This window comes from Gavialis gangeticus, unplaced genomic scaffold (genome assembly GCF_001723915.1).
Source record: "Gavialis gangeticus isolate Ggan-Ray unplaced genomic scaffold, GavGan_comp1, whole genome shotgun sequence".
In the NCBI taxonomy this organism is placed as follows: domain Eukaryota; kingdom Metazoa; phylum Chordata; order Crocodylia; family Gavialidae; genus Gavialis; species Gavialis gangeticus.
This window is the reverse complement of record NW_017728998.1, coordinates 8,716,672-8,729,252: the sequence shown is the minus strand read 5'-3', so window position 1 is coordinate 8,729,252 and position 12,581 is coordinate 8,716,672. Positions and strand designations below refer to the sequence as shown.

The 12,581-nt window shown below is 44.4% G+C and overlaps 1 protein-coding gene and 1 long non-coding RNA gene across 2 annotated transcripts in view; one reads left to right on the top strand and one right to left on the bottom strand.

Annotated features, from left to right (window-relative positions):
• LOC109289317 overlaps positions 1–4,188 on the bottom strand; it is a 31,452-nt gene extending 27,264 nt beyond the window's left edge. The window contains exon 1 of the long non-coding RNA XR_002095332.1: positions 3,875–4,188. This is a non-coding gene — a long non-coding RNA (uncharacterized LOC109289317). The remainder of the gene's footprint in view (positions 1–3,874) is intronic.
• Positions 4,189–6,615: 2,427 nt separating this feature from the next.
• The window catches only part of CDH13 (cadherin 13), a 948,741-nt gene continuing 942,775 nt past the window's right edge, over positions 6,616–12,581 (top strand). Inside the window, exon 1 of the mRNA XM_019505469.1 lies at positions 6,616–6,780. Within this exon, the coding sequence (XP_019361014.1) occupies positions 6,736–6,780 (45 nt within the window). The 5' untranslated portion in view covers positions 6,616–6,735. The remainder of the gene's footprint in view (positions 6,781–12,581) is intronic.

Here is a 12,581-nt window from a genome sequence, read left to right as displayed (position 1 = left end):
CTTGGTGCCCTGCAGAGATATCCTTTGTGGGAGAGGGTCACTCTTAACAATTTCAGAACCGGAGAACCATTTTAGAGGCGGTACAAAGCATTTCAAACAACTTGAACAGGCAGCTTTTTGTTTCAAAATTTAAGATATTTATTTTAATATAAAAGGAATGGATTGTACCAGAACCATATTTATAACTTTTTTTTTCAAACCTTTCATATTTCAACTTTTTGTTCTGAATCAGGACAGTGGAAATTTTTAAAAAAAATTACTGGAAAGAAAATATTGGTTTCTGTCCAGCTCTCTAACTTAAAGTGGGTTTGCTTAGGGACAGAAATTACGTACAAACTGGTGCAAGTGATCAGAAACTGGTTCAAATCTGTAACACAACAGAAGTTCAGCACATATAAACCACTTTCAAAATGGCTGAAACCGGTTTAAGATAAACCTGGATGGATGTAGGCTGCTCGCCTTGGCCCAAGCTGTCTGCTTCAGCCAAGCAGGAAGATGTAGTCTAGCACCCCCTGCCATCTGGCCTGGGTCACTGAAGGGATGTGGCTGCCTTTCCAGAATTGGAAGTGAATGTCTGTTCATTTGCTTATTTGTTCAATCTATGCATTTTAGACAAAACTTTGAAGACTGAATTGAGTCAATCTTGGGCTTTTGGAATGTCTCTACTTAACCTTTATGTGTGCCCCATCTTTGGTCATTCCTGAACTCTACCACACTGTTCCTATATGTAACTTAGAGCCTAGTATGCCAATATATTCAAGGACTGACATATTCTTTTTCTCTCTCTTCTCTCTTTTTCCCCCGCTTACATTCACTCTAAGCTATATTTATCCATCTGTTGTTCCTGTATGAAAAGATGAGAAATTAAGCAGGCTTATTGCTATTTGTTGGTGAAGTGTGCTTCTCACAAGTGAGCTATATAAAATGCAGAATACTTGATATGGCCCCTCTCTCATGAGAAGATATACATTTTAACTCATAAGTACAGGAGTGAAAGACCATATCTCAGTTTAAACTTTTGAATTACTTGGCTGGCATTTGATTGGACCTTAGAAGCTATCACTCAGTCACAACTTCACTGCACAATGTTATGCTGTGTTTCATTTGTTTCTTAATATTAACTTTCCCATAATACCTGCTGTATGTCTTGATTTTTTTGTGGATACTTCTTACAAAAGCCTCTGACAATATTAATCTGTATTCTCTCCGTTCTCCTGAGTTGTTTTCAGTGGATCTGTATTTTCTTCCCTTGATATGTGTAATAACAACAAAAAGGGCTACCTTTTTTAATAATCTTACCAACCGAATCATCAAATGATGGCTGTGACATGGTACAGCTGCAATGAAAATAGGGAATGATACTATGTCTGTGCATTTATTCATTTAATTTAGTTACTCTGATCTGAATTTATGAGCAGGATTTGGGTTTAAAAGGACTTGGGAAAATAGCGTTCACCTTGCCAAAATAAACTCCTTTTGTTGCCTTAGTCAATAAGGTAGGAGCCCTAAGGGAAGCAAGGAGTCATACCTCTTCCTGTTGGCAAGGCACCAATTAAAAGCTGTGTGCCACATTCTGCACTGGCATAACTCGTTGTACCCTCATCAGTTTTGGAAGTTATATCTGTTCCAAAAAAATGGGAATTTAGTCAAAATATGCAAGTTTTCTTTGGTTTGGGGGTTTGTTTGATTTTCAGTTTTTTGGTTGGGGAAGGGTATGAGCTGGGTGAAGAGAGGAACATGATCCAAGGAGGTCTTGTCACACTTCAGCTGTACACTAGTACAGTCTTTGTCTGGAGTGAAAACAGTGTGGATGCCGTCGTGTCCTCTAGGAAGGTTTATTTTGACTGTAAAAGCTTGTTCTCTATAGAAAAACGGCAGGTGCAGTGCTGGATCTCTGAAGACCGGGATTCAATCACTTGCTGTACCACAGACGTCCAGTATGATCCTGAGCGAGGCTCTTAGCTTTCTGTGCCTCAGTTCCATTTTGGCTAAAGGATAAATATATTTCTCTACCACACCAGAATACTGTGAACATAAATCCACTCAAGATTGGTGATAACTTGATATACTCTGATGGGGTAGTGTAGATTCAAGTACCTCTCCAAGCTGATAGCAATCATTTCCTTTCAGTAGTTTTAACTACTAATAATTCTCCAGTCTGCGTGGATAGTCTATCTTGTTCATTAACTCCTTGTACTAGACTTTTTGCTAATGGATACTGGTTACAAGCTTGCAAATGGTTTTAGCAGCAGTGTACAGATAGCAGCATAATATATTACAGTTCTTGGAGCCAAATTCCTTTAAAAAATGTTATAGCGGTCTATAATAGAGGTCCAACTCAGCAGTGGGGAATAGTCTACAGGATTATTGCTATATGATGTTGCAAGAGCTCATTTGTTTTGATTGGTATTATTTACCTTGTGTTCAATTTTGGGGTTTTTTTACATCACTTTAGTGCTAAAGGGCCCAAATTAGGTCTGGGCCCTATTCCGTTAAATAGGAAAACATCATGCCAAACCAGCACCATGCCTAGACTCCTGGCAACCCTGGGCAGGCTTTTAGTATCGGCCCCCCTTCACCAGAGATGATGGTAATAATAATTTTTAAATTACCATTTTCGGGCCCCTTTTCTATCCGGGCTGCAGGCGGCCACTCAGTTTGCCCATGCCTGTGTCCAGCCCGGTGCCAAACTCACAGTCCAAGGAGTGTAAGTGAGCAGGACTGGAATGAGTCCCACTAACTATAAAGGATTTTTATGAAATAAAACAATGCATCCTCATCTTCCCCTAGCCATGGGGAATCCTCTTTTAATAGTGCTAAAGCAAGAGATCCTATTTCTTTGCAACAGGTATAAAATATACAACGGGGACAAGTTGTCTAGCTGCCATTGCCTATTGCTAACATAGGCATGTTTACTAAAGTGTCTTCTCTCTTTCCCCACCCATCCCCACTTACTGCTTAATTATTCCACCTCTCTTCTTTAGATCCTGTGCCTAATGAGGGGAAACTAGACAAATCCCTTAACAACCCCTAGGTTGATGTGTTGAACGAGTCATATGATAGCTTTGTGAAGAAGAAAGAAGGCCTGCTGATTGTCACAGTGCTCCTCTCTTTCTCTAGTATTTAAACTGTACTCCAAGGCACTTCAGCTGCGGTAGAGCCGAGCGCCCCTAGCCAAGCTTGCCTTGGCAGAACTGCCAGCCATGCAAGCACAGACCCTGAAAACACATTCTTTAACTTCTCCCTAATCCTACCCTTGCATGGTTTGAGTCATCCCCCTCCTGGAAAAATGGTAATCACATCTAGTTTTCCTCCTTTATGCCTGAGGTTTTCCAAAAGACAAGAGCAGCTGGTTCTCTTGTGCCCATAATGTCTTGCCACAAGTTCCAGTGCTGGCCGATACACGCTTCCTGACAGCTGTCTCGTTCCCAGCCTCCGGCAGAGGGCTGTGGTTGTATGTGTGGGCGGCAGAAAATGTAAGCTGCTGAAATGAAAAGATGCAATGGGCCAAATTCCTTGTGCGCAACCTCCGCGGAGCTTACACAGGGGCGTATTGGACCCTTTCTTTTTAGACCTTCCAAAATGATAAACACCAGGCAGCAATAATAGTTCACGCCTATGCTTATTTTTTTTTATTTCTCCTAATCCGGGCCCATCTGCAGTCTATCTTTAAAAATTCAAAAGGCTTCGACTCATTCCCTGCCCCAAACACTATTCTTAGTAGTAATATACTCCTTCCCCTTGGAAAACAGAGAGCCTATATGAGGGCAGGAAGCCCAGCAGAAGTGGCAGACGGCAACCTGAAGAGCACGAAGGTCCCTCCCTGAAAGCAGCCTGCTGATGGGGATGAATTAAGGGAGCTGTGAACTCTCACCTTGCATGACTTCTATTGTGGTCTTCCACAAGAAGAGTGGTAGCCTGGCAAGCACCCAGTTGGTTTCAGTCCTACATGAGTTTTCTGGCAGCTATCTGCTTCCCCGCGTCCAGGAGAAGGCTGCGGCTGCACTTGTGGGTGACGGGAATCTGCAGCTTCCCGGGCGCACGATATGCGCCAGTGAGCAAAGTTGGATGAAACCTTTCTTGAGGGTGTGCTGGCGTCCCCTTTATTACAAATGGCAAAAAAAATAAATAAAATAAAAGACAGGAGGATGACCGACATCCTATACAAAGCCTGTGACTGGGCGGTGGGGGTATGTAAAACCCAGAAACGAGCAGCACAGGGTGGGTTAATGAAGGAGCCAACTGCACCCAGCTGTGACCGAGCTGCTAATTAGAAACACCTGCTAAAAAATAACAGCCTGCAGGGGAGGGAACAGCACAGCGACAGAGCAAGGGTTTGAGGGAAACTATGGAGAGGAGATAGTTGAGGTGGGTGCAAAAAACCGAGGAAGAGAGTAGTCAGCCGCAGTCTGGGGAGTGGTTTGAGGCTGGGTGCGTGGCTTCTGGACTCTGGGGTGAGTTTTGAGCTTTTTATTGTACCTGAGAGGAGCGAGAGGCTGAGCATCCCTGGACAGAAAGGGCCAGTTGGTAAAAATGGCAGCTGCTCTGGGCTTGTCCGCACGGTTGTGTTTCAGTCTGGGATGGCCCTTGTCGGTCAGGGGTAAACCCCCGTTTTGGTGCTGTGCCCTAATGGTAAAACTGCTCTTTGGACTTATTCCCACAGCCAACATGCTCCAAGGTGCAGTCTGGGGACTACGGGAGGGACCTGGAAGGCAGTGAGGGCAATGGTGGCAAGTGGTGTGGGATGGCTGAAAGCCAAGGGAGCCAGGGGTCCCGGTCAAAGGCCAAGTGGCCAAGGATTGTATGTCACACCATAGCTCCAGTCCTGACAAGCTTAGAGAAGGGAGCGAAAGAGAACAGACTGGTACCTGGTGCAGCCAGAGAGCGGGCATTAGGGAAGACGCTGGGAGGGATAAAACTGTCCCAGTTTGCTGAAGGCACTGCAGGTCTTAGTGCCAGCACTGGTGGTGCTGATGTTTGCTGCTTCCTACTTGCACTCTATTTACTATTTATAAGTTTTACTTCTTCACTGTCCAAACCCCCAAGGCCTGGAAGCAACTCCCCACAGAGGTGGTGCAAGCACTTACTCTGCACATTTTTAAGAAACATTTGAGTGCTTACCTTGCTGGGATCCTTTGATCCTGGCTGACTTCGTGCCCCCTGCACCCAGTGATCTTACGAGGTCCCTTGCAGCCCTAATGTTTATGAAATAATGTGCTTACAGATATAAACCCACCCTGAACAGTGTCTGGGGCATGTTTGACCCCCAAGCTCTTTCTACATGGGAAGAGTCAGGGTTGGAGGACAAGTGCCTTCCTCCCTCCTTGACCGTGCTGTGGGAGAAAGGGGCGCGAGTTCATTCAGAGGAGCTGGGATAAAAATGGAAAGCCAGGAGGGGCTGAGAAAGCTACAGACTCGCATTTCTCACTGCAGGAAGCTCCTGCCAACGCTGGTGAAGATGGAAAGGGGTTGACAGCTTATTCGAAACTGCATCCCTTCCCATCTAGCTGCCTGTCTTGACTCTTTATCCAGCCATCCCTCCTTCGGCAGCAGCCAAGCAGGAGAATTGCACGTGTGGGATGGCAGCCGGGTAGCTGCACGCCCTGTTCGACTGCAGCGGCTGGCATCCTTGTCAACTGCTTGTATCAGTAAGGAGATGGTGAGGGGCAGAGACACCAGAGGCAATGAGGAGGCCAGTGAGGAACAAGTAACAAAGGGATGGTCCGAGTCAAAAGGCTGTGAGATGATAGTTGGATGGGGGGGACATCTGGAGAGATTTACATACAACCATCGGGAAATCTGGGGTCTGAATTAAAAAAAAAAACAGTCAGGGATGTGACTGATGGGCTGAAAGTGAGAAGAAGTTGTAAAAAGGGGCATTTGACTTTTAATTTGGCACCCACCTACACAACGGTATGCTGCGAGCTAGAATAGCCCGCAGGGATCTGATTGCTATAATATCCAGTCTCCTTCCAAACAAGAAAAGTTCCCATTGTGGAAGGGCATGGACCTTAGAAACATTGTCCTAGATTCAAGTTCACTGAGATAAAAACCAGTCCAGCCATTACCTGAACAGTTAATAAAATCTCTTGCCCTATGGTGGATTTTTCCCCCCCTTGCAGGATAGAATTGATCCGTCCTCATTGTGATTTGTGAGACTGAGGGGGAAAAAACACAAAATATAAGCTGTATTTCTTCTGCATCACAAACTTCTCTGTCTTGTTCTTCCAAAGCTTGGAAGCAGCTAAGAGCTGCTGTGGTCATTTTTTTTTTTTTGATTTATTGAAAATAAAGCGCACCTTATTAACATTTTAATAAAGAGAAGCTCTTTGCACTGGTGCTTTGACTTGCTGCTATTTTCTTCTGTGCAATTCCATTCTCCAGGAAGGAAAATACTATTGAAAACCATAAAGCATGATTTGTTAGACTGAAACTAAACACACAAATACACCAAGGCAAAATGCTTCCTAAAGGTGCTGTGTTTGTGAGAGGTGCTTGCCCAGTATGTGTGATGCAAAATGGGGATGCTTTGTGAAGAAATCATCCTTGTAAAGCCATTGGTTCTGGTCATCAGACTCTATCCAATGCTTTAGTGATGATGCTGCTGATCTATTTGGGAAGTTGGCTGGCTCTCAAGGCAGAGTCTCTTCTCAAAGGCTGTTTCACAGTGAAAATATGCTCAGTGCAGCCGAGTGCATGAATGAAAAAGCCTCCGGTACCTTCTAGTCTGGCAAAATGCAGCACAAAACTCAACTTACTCTGTCCTTTCTACTGTCCCAGGTAAGAAATGTGGGTGGGTTATTTTGGGCTTTCTTTCATCTTCCCTCTCCTGCATTTGGAAGTATTTGTAATTCAAGTCTGATTTCTGAGTAATTAGACATTGCTTGAATTACTGTTGAAAGATGCAAGATCTCTGCTATAAGCCAGTTGCTAGGAATGTGGAATCTCTCTGATTTACAATTACAACAAATTTGCTGGGTGAGAGATAATATTTTTTTTTGGGGAGGGGGAGCGGTTGGGTTGGGGGGGGAATCTTTCAAGTGTCTCAGTAGCAGCTGCAGCAGCAATATTTTCTGTCATATCAAATGCTGCAACTTTGATTTGTCTCTCTCTCCTCTGTAGCTTGTGCCGGGGAATGGGGTCTGTGCTAGACAGCTCACATTATTTATTGCTTTTTAAAAAGGAGGAAGAAAAAAATGTGGAGGGGGAAAAAAAAAAAGAAATCAGACCGTGCATAAGGTGCCCCCGCACCCTCTTTGATAGCTGTCTAATACTCTGTGTGTGTGACTTGCTCTATAGCTTTTCCTCTTATTATATGTAATAGATCCCTGCTGCCAGCAAACAGACTCCCCCCCACCCCTTAAAAGCCACGGGGCTGCTAAAGCCCTGCTGCTGCTGCCAGTCACAGCAGAGAACTAGCTGACTTCTCAGTCCCTTCTGGCTTCTTTCTTCCCCCATATGAATGCAAGGGGTTTAGTTTTGAAAGCTCCGTGTGATGTTGGAGGTTGCTTTGTTGTCGTCCAGCGTGAAGCACTCATCTTTTTGTCTTAGTCGCTCTATAAACTCCCGTTAAGTGACAGTATCATTGGCATCCTGTGCCCTGAGTGGAGATAAAAGTTAATTCCTTTTTGACTCGGGGCTTGAAACACTTTGCATTTAACCCTCAGGAGGTTGGTGTCTCCTTCAGTACTAGCCAAACTAATGCTTGGGACACTGAATCATTGTGTTCGTGCTGTTTCCAAAAGGGGTTTAAGTTGCTTTTGCAGCCAGGGAGAGAGAGAGAGATAATGGTGGGGGTCCATTGTAGGGAAGGCTTTGCTGCTGAGATGAGCCAAAGGGCTGTGAGCAGGAGGTGGCTGTATGAGCTGACCATATGCACGCTGTTAGTTTTGGATCCAGAGCTGGGGTGCTCAGCTTCTCGTATGACCTGACGCACGCTTGGGTGGCTGGTGAAGCTGTGGTACAGGGTGGGACCCGATGGTTTGGGAATCCATGGGGGTGAGCGCACAGGCAGTTGGGTGGATTCAATTGTGAACATAAGTACTAAAGGGAGCAACAGAAAATGAATGATGGCAGAGAGTTTTGTCCTTGGTAGACTGTGAGTACATACTGCTGCACTATGTCAGATACACGATGCCTAGATGCCCTGGTGATGGGAGCACTAGTAATGCATGGAAAGCACATGCCAGGGATGTGCCTATGGGATGCTGCATGAGCAAAGCTAGGCAGGCTCCACGGATTGCTCTAAGGGGAGACACTCGGATGGGCAGGTGGTTAGGTAAGCTGCTCATATAGGACCTCTAGGAATCGCTGGGAGTGCCCAGATGGGAATCAGGATGGAAACGTTGAGAGACTGGGCTGAGATTCAAGGACCGGCTGGGACTACACAGGCAGGCAGCTGGGCAAGCTAAGCTGCCAATGCAGGCGGAAGCAGGGGCGGCACAGGTGTTCTCCAGAGAGGGCACTGCCTGGGGAAACTCACTGCTGCATAAATGACCTGTTGGGAGCACTAAGCTGACCCCCTGCCCAGTGACTCGAGGACTGCCATCTGGACTACAGTTCAGCCTGCGTTTTTGCTCTGTGATTGGAGTTGCTTCCACTTAGAAGCAGAATTATTCAGCTCAAGTTGCAGTTCTTTTTGAAGAATCAGAAAAGCTATAGCTATGTGACGGAGGAGGGCATGCCTTCAGCAACTCTACCAGCAGCCCCTTGAGCAAGCAGCTTGAACTGCAGGATGAACAAAGCACTAGTAGGGCCTGCAAGGTGCACAGTGCCTGATCCCGCCAAATACTCAAGCACCTGCTTAACTTTAATGTATGCCTTTAAAGTTCAGAACATGCTTAAATGATTTGCTGAGCTGGGGAAAGTGTGCTGAGCCCATTGTAGGACTGAGTCCACACTACCTTGCATAGTCCAGCTTTTCCTTCCTTTATTTCTGTCCACTGGGTGAGCAGCATCAGTGGTACTGAACAAGTCTAGCTACTCACCCAATTTGTGTGGTCTTCAAGCTCTCAGCCACAGCTCACTGGTTTGGATCTACAGTGCCTTGTATTCCAAGATATTCTCCCATCCAAGTACCAGCCAGGCCTAGCATTACTGAGTTGTCCAAGATCAGCATCATTCAATCTAGCTACTCAGTTCAGTCTTTCCAGGTGTTTCATACTACGATCCACTTTCTCTGTTACATTTGGAAGCTTCACCTACCAGTGCATTTACTTGGTGACATAAAAAAATACAAATTTATGCAGGGTGTCAGAAAGTTAATTCATTTGGAAATCAATTAAAGCAGTAATAAGAAAGTACATAAATAGAACTGTTTTGTGGAAGGTGCTTGTAGAATACCGACAGGGGAAAATGCTAATTGCCAGCGATGCGTCCAGTCGGCGGTAGGAGGGAGGGGAAAAGGAGGAATTATTAAAATTCTGTTCAGATTTTTCTCTGTGACTCCTTCCCCGCAGAACTTGCATGCGAGAGGAAAAGTAAACAGAAGAAGGTGCGAAACAACGTGAAACAAATGCAGCCATCTGGCAGCGGTAGTGGTTGTAACACATTTTTCTCGGATTGATTTATTTATTTATTTTTCTTTTCACAGCAGCCGCACTAACACCTTGCACAACACCGTGTGAGTGGAACTGGCAAAAATCAATCCGGATAAACTGATTTCTCAGTAATAGCCAGCCACTAATGCAACAGTTTTTTGTGGAAGTGGCGGAAAAGCGCAAGTCCATTTTCTAAGCAGCAATAGCTGGAAGGTGCGGAGTATAGATATGTGTTCCCCTTCCAGAGCTTGTGATTAGATCATGAGAATATTCAAGAAATGAAGGCTTGTTTTGAAGCTTTTCCATTCAAAAGTCATAATAATAATAATAAAAAAAATCAGTCCTTTAAACTAGTCTTCAGTGGTTTCACTTAAAAAATATCAGTGGTTCTCAATTGTTGGCTGAGACCACTCTTTTCCCAAGCATTATGCTTCATTTACTTTATCAAGCATACTTCATGGCCTTTGGTAAGGATTAGCTTGCATTAACAAGATGGAGCACTGAACTTTATTGCCCCAAAGACCTTGTCTCCTTGATGACATGGTTTACTGTCATTTAATAAATATGAAGTGCTTCCTGTATGTTGATTGGGGAAGGGGGCAGGGGGGGAGCAGGGAGGAAGTATTTGGCAGTATCTTAATATAAGTGGCTACAGGATAATGCATTCCTAGAAACCCTCCATGTGGTGGTGATCGGTGACTTTGAAAGTGCATATACACTATCCCACTTCTTCAATTTGAAGTTGCCAGTGAAAGTACTGAATGCACGCTGCTAGCTTGCATCTGGGTAATCCAGTGCAATGTGCGCTTCAGTAGTAAATCTCTATGGCTGCTTAAAATAGTTTGCCATCCTAAATCAAAGTGCGTTATTGAAAACTGATGTTTTCTAAAACTTGCAGACAGAAGGTTTTAAAGGCAAATAAGGTTCTTTACAGGGATTTCTTACTTACTTAGGTATGTCAAGGCAGTACACAGAAGAGTGCGGCAGTGGTGGTGTTGGGTTGTTGTCCAAATTAGCTGTCGGAAGTGGTTGTTCGCAAGATATACATAGAAATCTGACAGTAAAACTTACAACATAAGGAAAACACAGGGTTTGGGAATGTTGTCAAGGCTGAAAGAAGAAAAATAATCTATTTAGTTGTATTTGCGTTCATGGCAGAAAGCACAGATTTCACGTATGCTTTTCTATAATGAATCAAGGTAGTCACAGAGCACTTTCCCCAAATATGTGTACTACACTGCTGAAAGAATTCTTCTTTATCTATCTTATTTTTTCAAATTTCTCCAGAAGAGGGCTCCATGCACAACTTGAAAGTCGATGCTGTCTGAAAAGCCCTAGTTTAGCTGCTTCAGGGGAAAAGAAGACTATTTCTCACACAGAAACTGGGAAAAAAAAAAACCTTTAAGGATTTTCCTCAAGATCTAGTCAATCATTTCCTTATAGTATCTCATTATTGCAGCTGTTTTGACACTACTTAGTGTAATTATAATTTCAGAGACCTACACAGTGTGTTGCACCTGGAAGTTTCAGACTTTCACTCAGATCTTACAAAGTATTTTACTTTTCCATGCTATAATATGATAACAATTGGATGGCCTGTTTTCAAGTATCCTTTTTAAGCTTTTTTTTTTAAAGGATCTTCTCTGCTAAAAGTTGCACAAGATTATTTGCACTTAGTGTGAATCTGAAGCTAACACCCCTACCCCTGTTGACCTGTGTCAAGCCATCTCTTAATGACTGTAAGTGGTCAGGAACCTTACTTTTATGCATCATTTAGAAATTGGTACTTTCAGTAATACAAGGCTCTGTATGTTGTGACATTGGCTCAGTGCTTTCTTGACTGTGCATGTGTGTATGTGTGCATGTTTTCACTCTTGGCAGGTAGATGCAGTCCTCCCGGGGACGGTCAGAACTGTGGCTTTGGCACTCAGTGTTACTGGGCCACAATAAGGCAGATGTGGTTTTCCTTGAGGGCTAGCAAGTGAAGCAGAAATGCAAGGGTAACTGCTTTCCTTTTGAGTTGCTTGCTCTGTTCCCACTTCACTATGGGAAATGCGTGTGGCCATTGCTCTCTTCACTTCCTTTACTGCATCTCTGCTAAACCTGAAGTTTCTCCAGTGGAAGTAAGACAATCTGTCCTAAAGCGCACAGCTGTCCAGTGGGCTGCTTTTACATCACTTCTATCCTCGTGTCACTCGGACAATGGCATGGCATAGGACATTAGGTCTTTTGATGCCAAATAGGGGGAAGAGGGTTAACACCAGAAAGCTGGTCACTATGCTAGGGACCAAATTCAGCTTTGAGCCATTTTCACTTCATTAACTGACAGGGTGATCAGAGTTTAGCTGACTATTTGTTCATATTACAGTGTAGATTTTTTTTTTTTTAATGAGAACTATATCTCATCTGGCAAAGGAAGGAAACTGGTTGCTTAGAAACTTTATTCCTTTGTTAGCGGAGTGAACTCATTTCTCCCATTACCATATCAAACGTTTTATTATATTTTGTGCTATCGTTTTGGTAGGTGAAGAAAAGGAGGAACTTGGAAGATCTGGCTTGATGATCTGGGTTACAGCTAGCCTGAGAACATATCACCTTCCCTTAAGTTTTTTTACGCTTTGTCTAAATGGCAGCTACCATGCCTAATAGCAGCCCCTCAACCATGGCAAGGAGGGTGTCTCCTCAAATGGGAGACTGTGTGTCTGCACCCAGAGACTGTTTCCAGTTTGGCTAATTAGCAAGATCTGGGTTTTCTGTTTCCCATGGACAAAAAATGCAGATTTTCCCTTTTAACATGGAAAACCTCAGATTTTTTTTTTATTTTAAGGGAGAAAGACGTGAATTTTCCACTCTTGCAAAGAGCTGTCTGTAGACTGGCAGAGTTCCAGCCTGGCAAGAGGCTGGGGGGAGTGGGAGGAGGGAGCTGTGCTGCCCTGCCCAGGTGGTGTGCTGGGGCTGGGATGTGTGGCTTCAGGACCCCGACAGGGAGCAGGATGAGGCCATGGGTGGCTCGGCGGGGGGGGGCGGGGGGGTTGGTCTCTA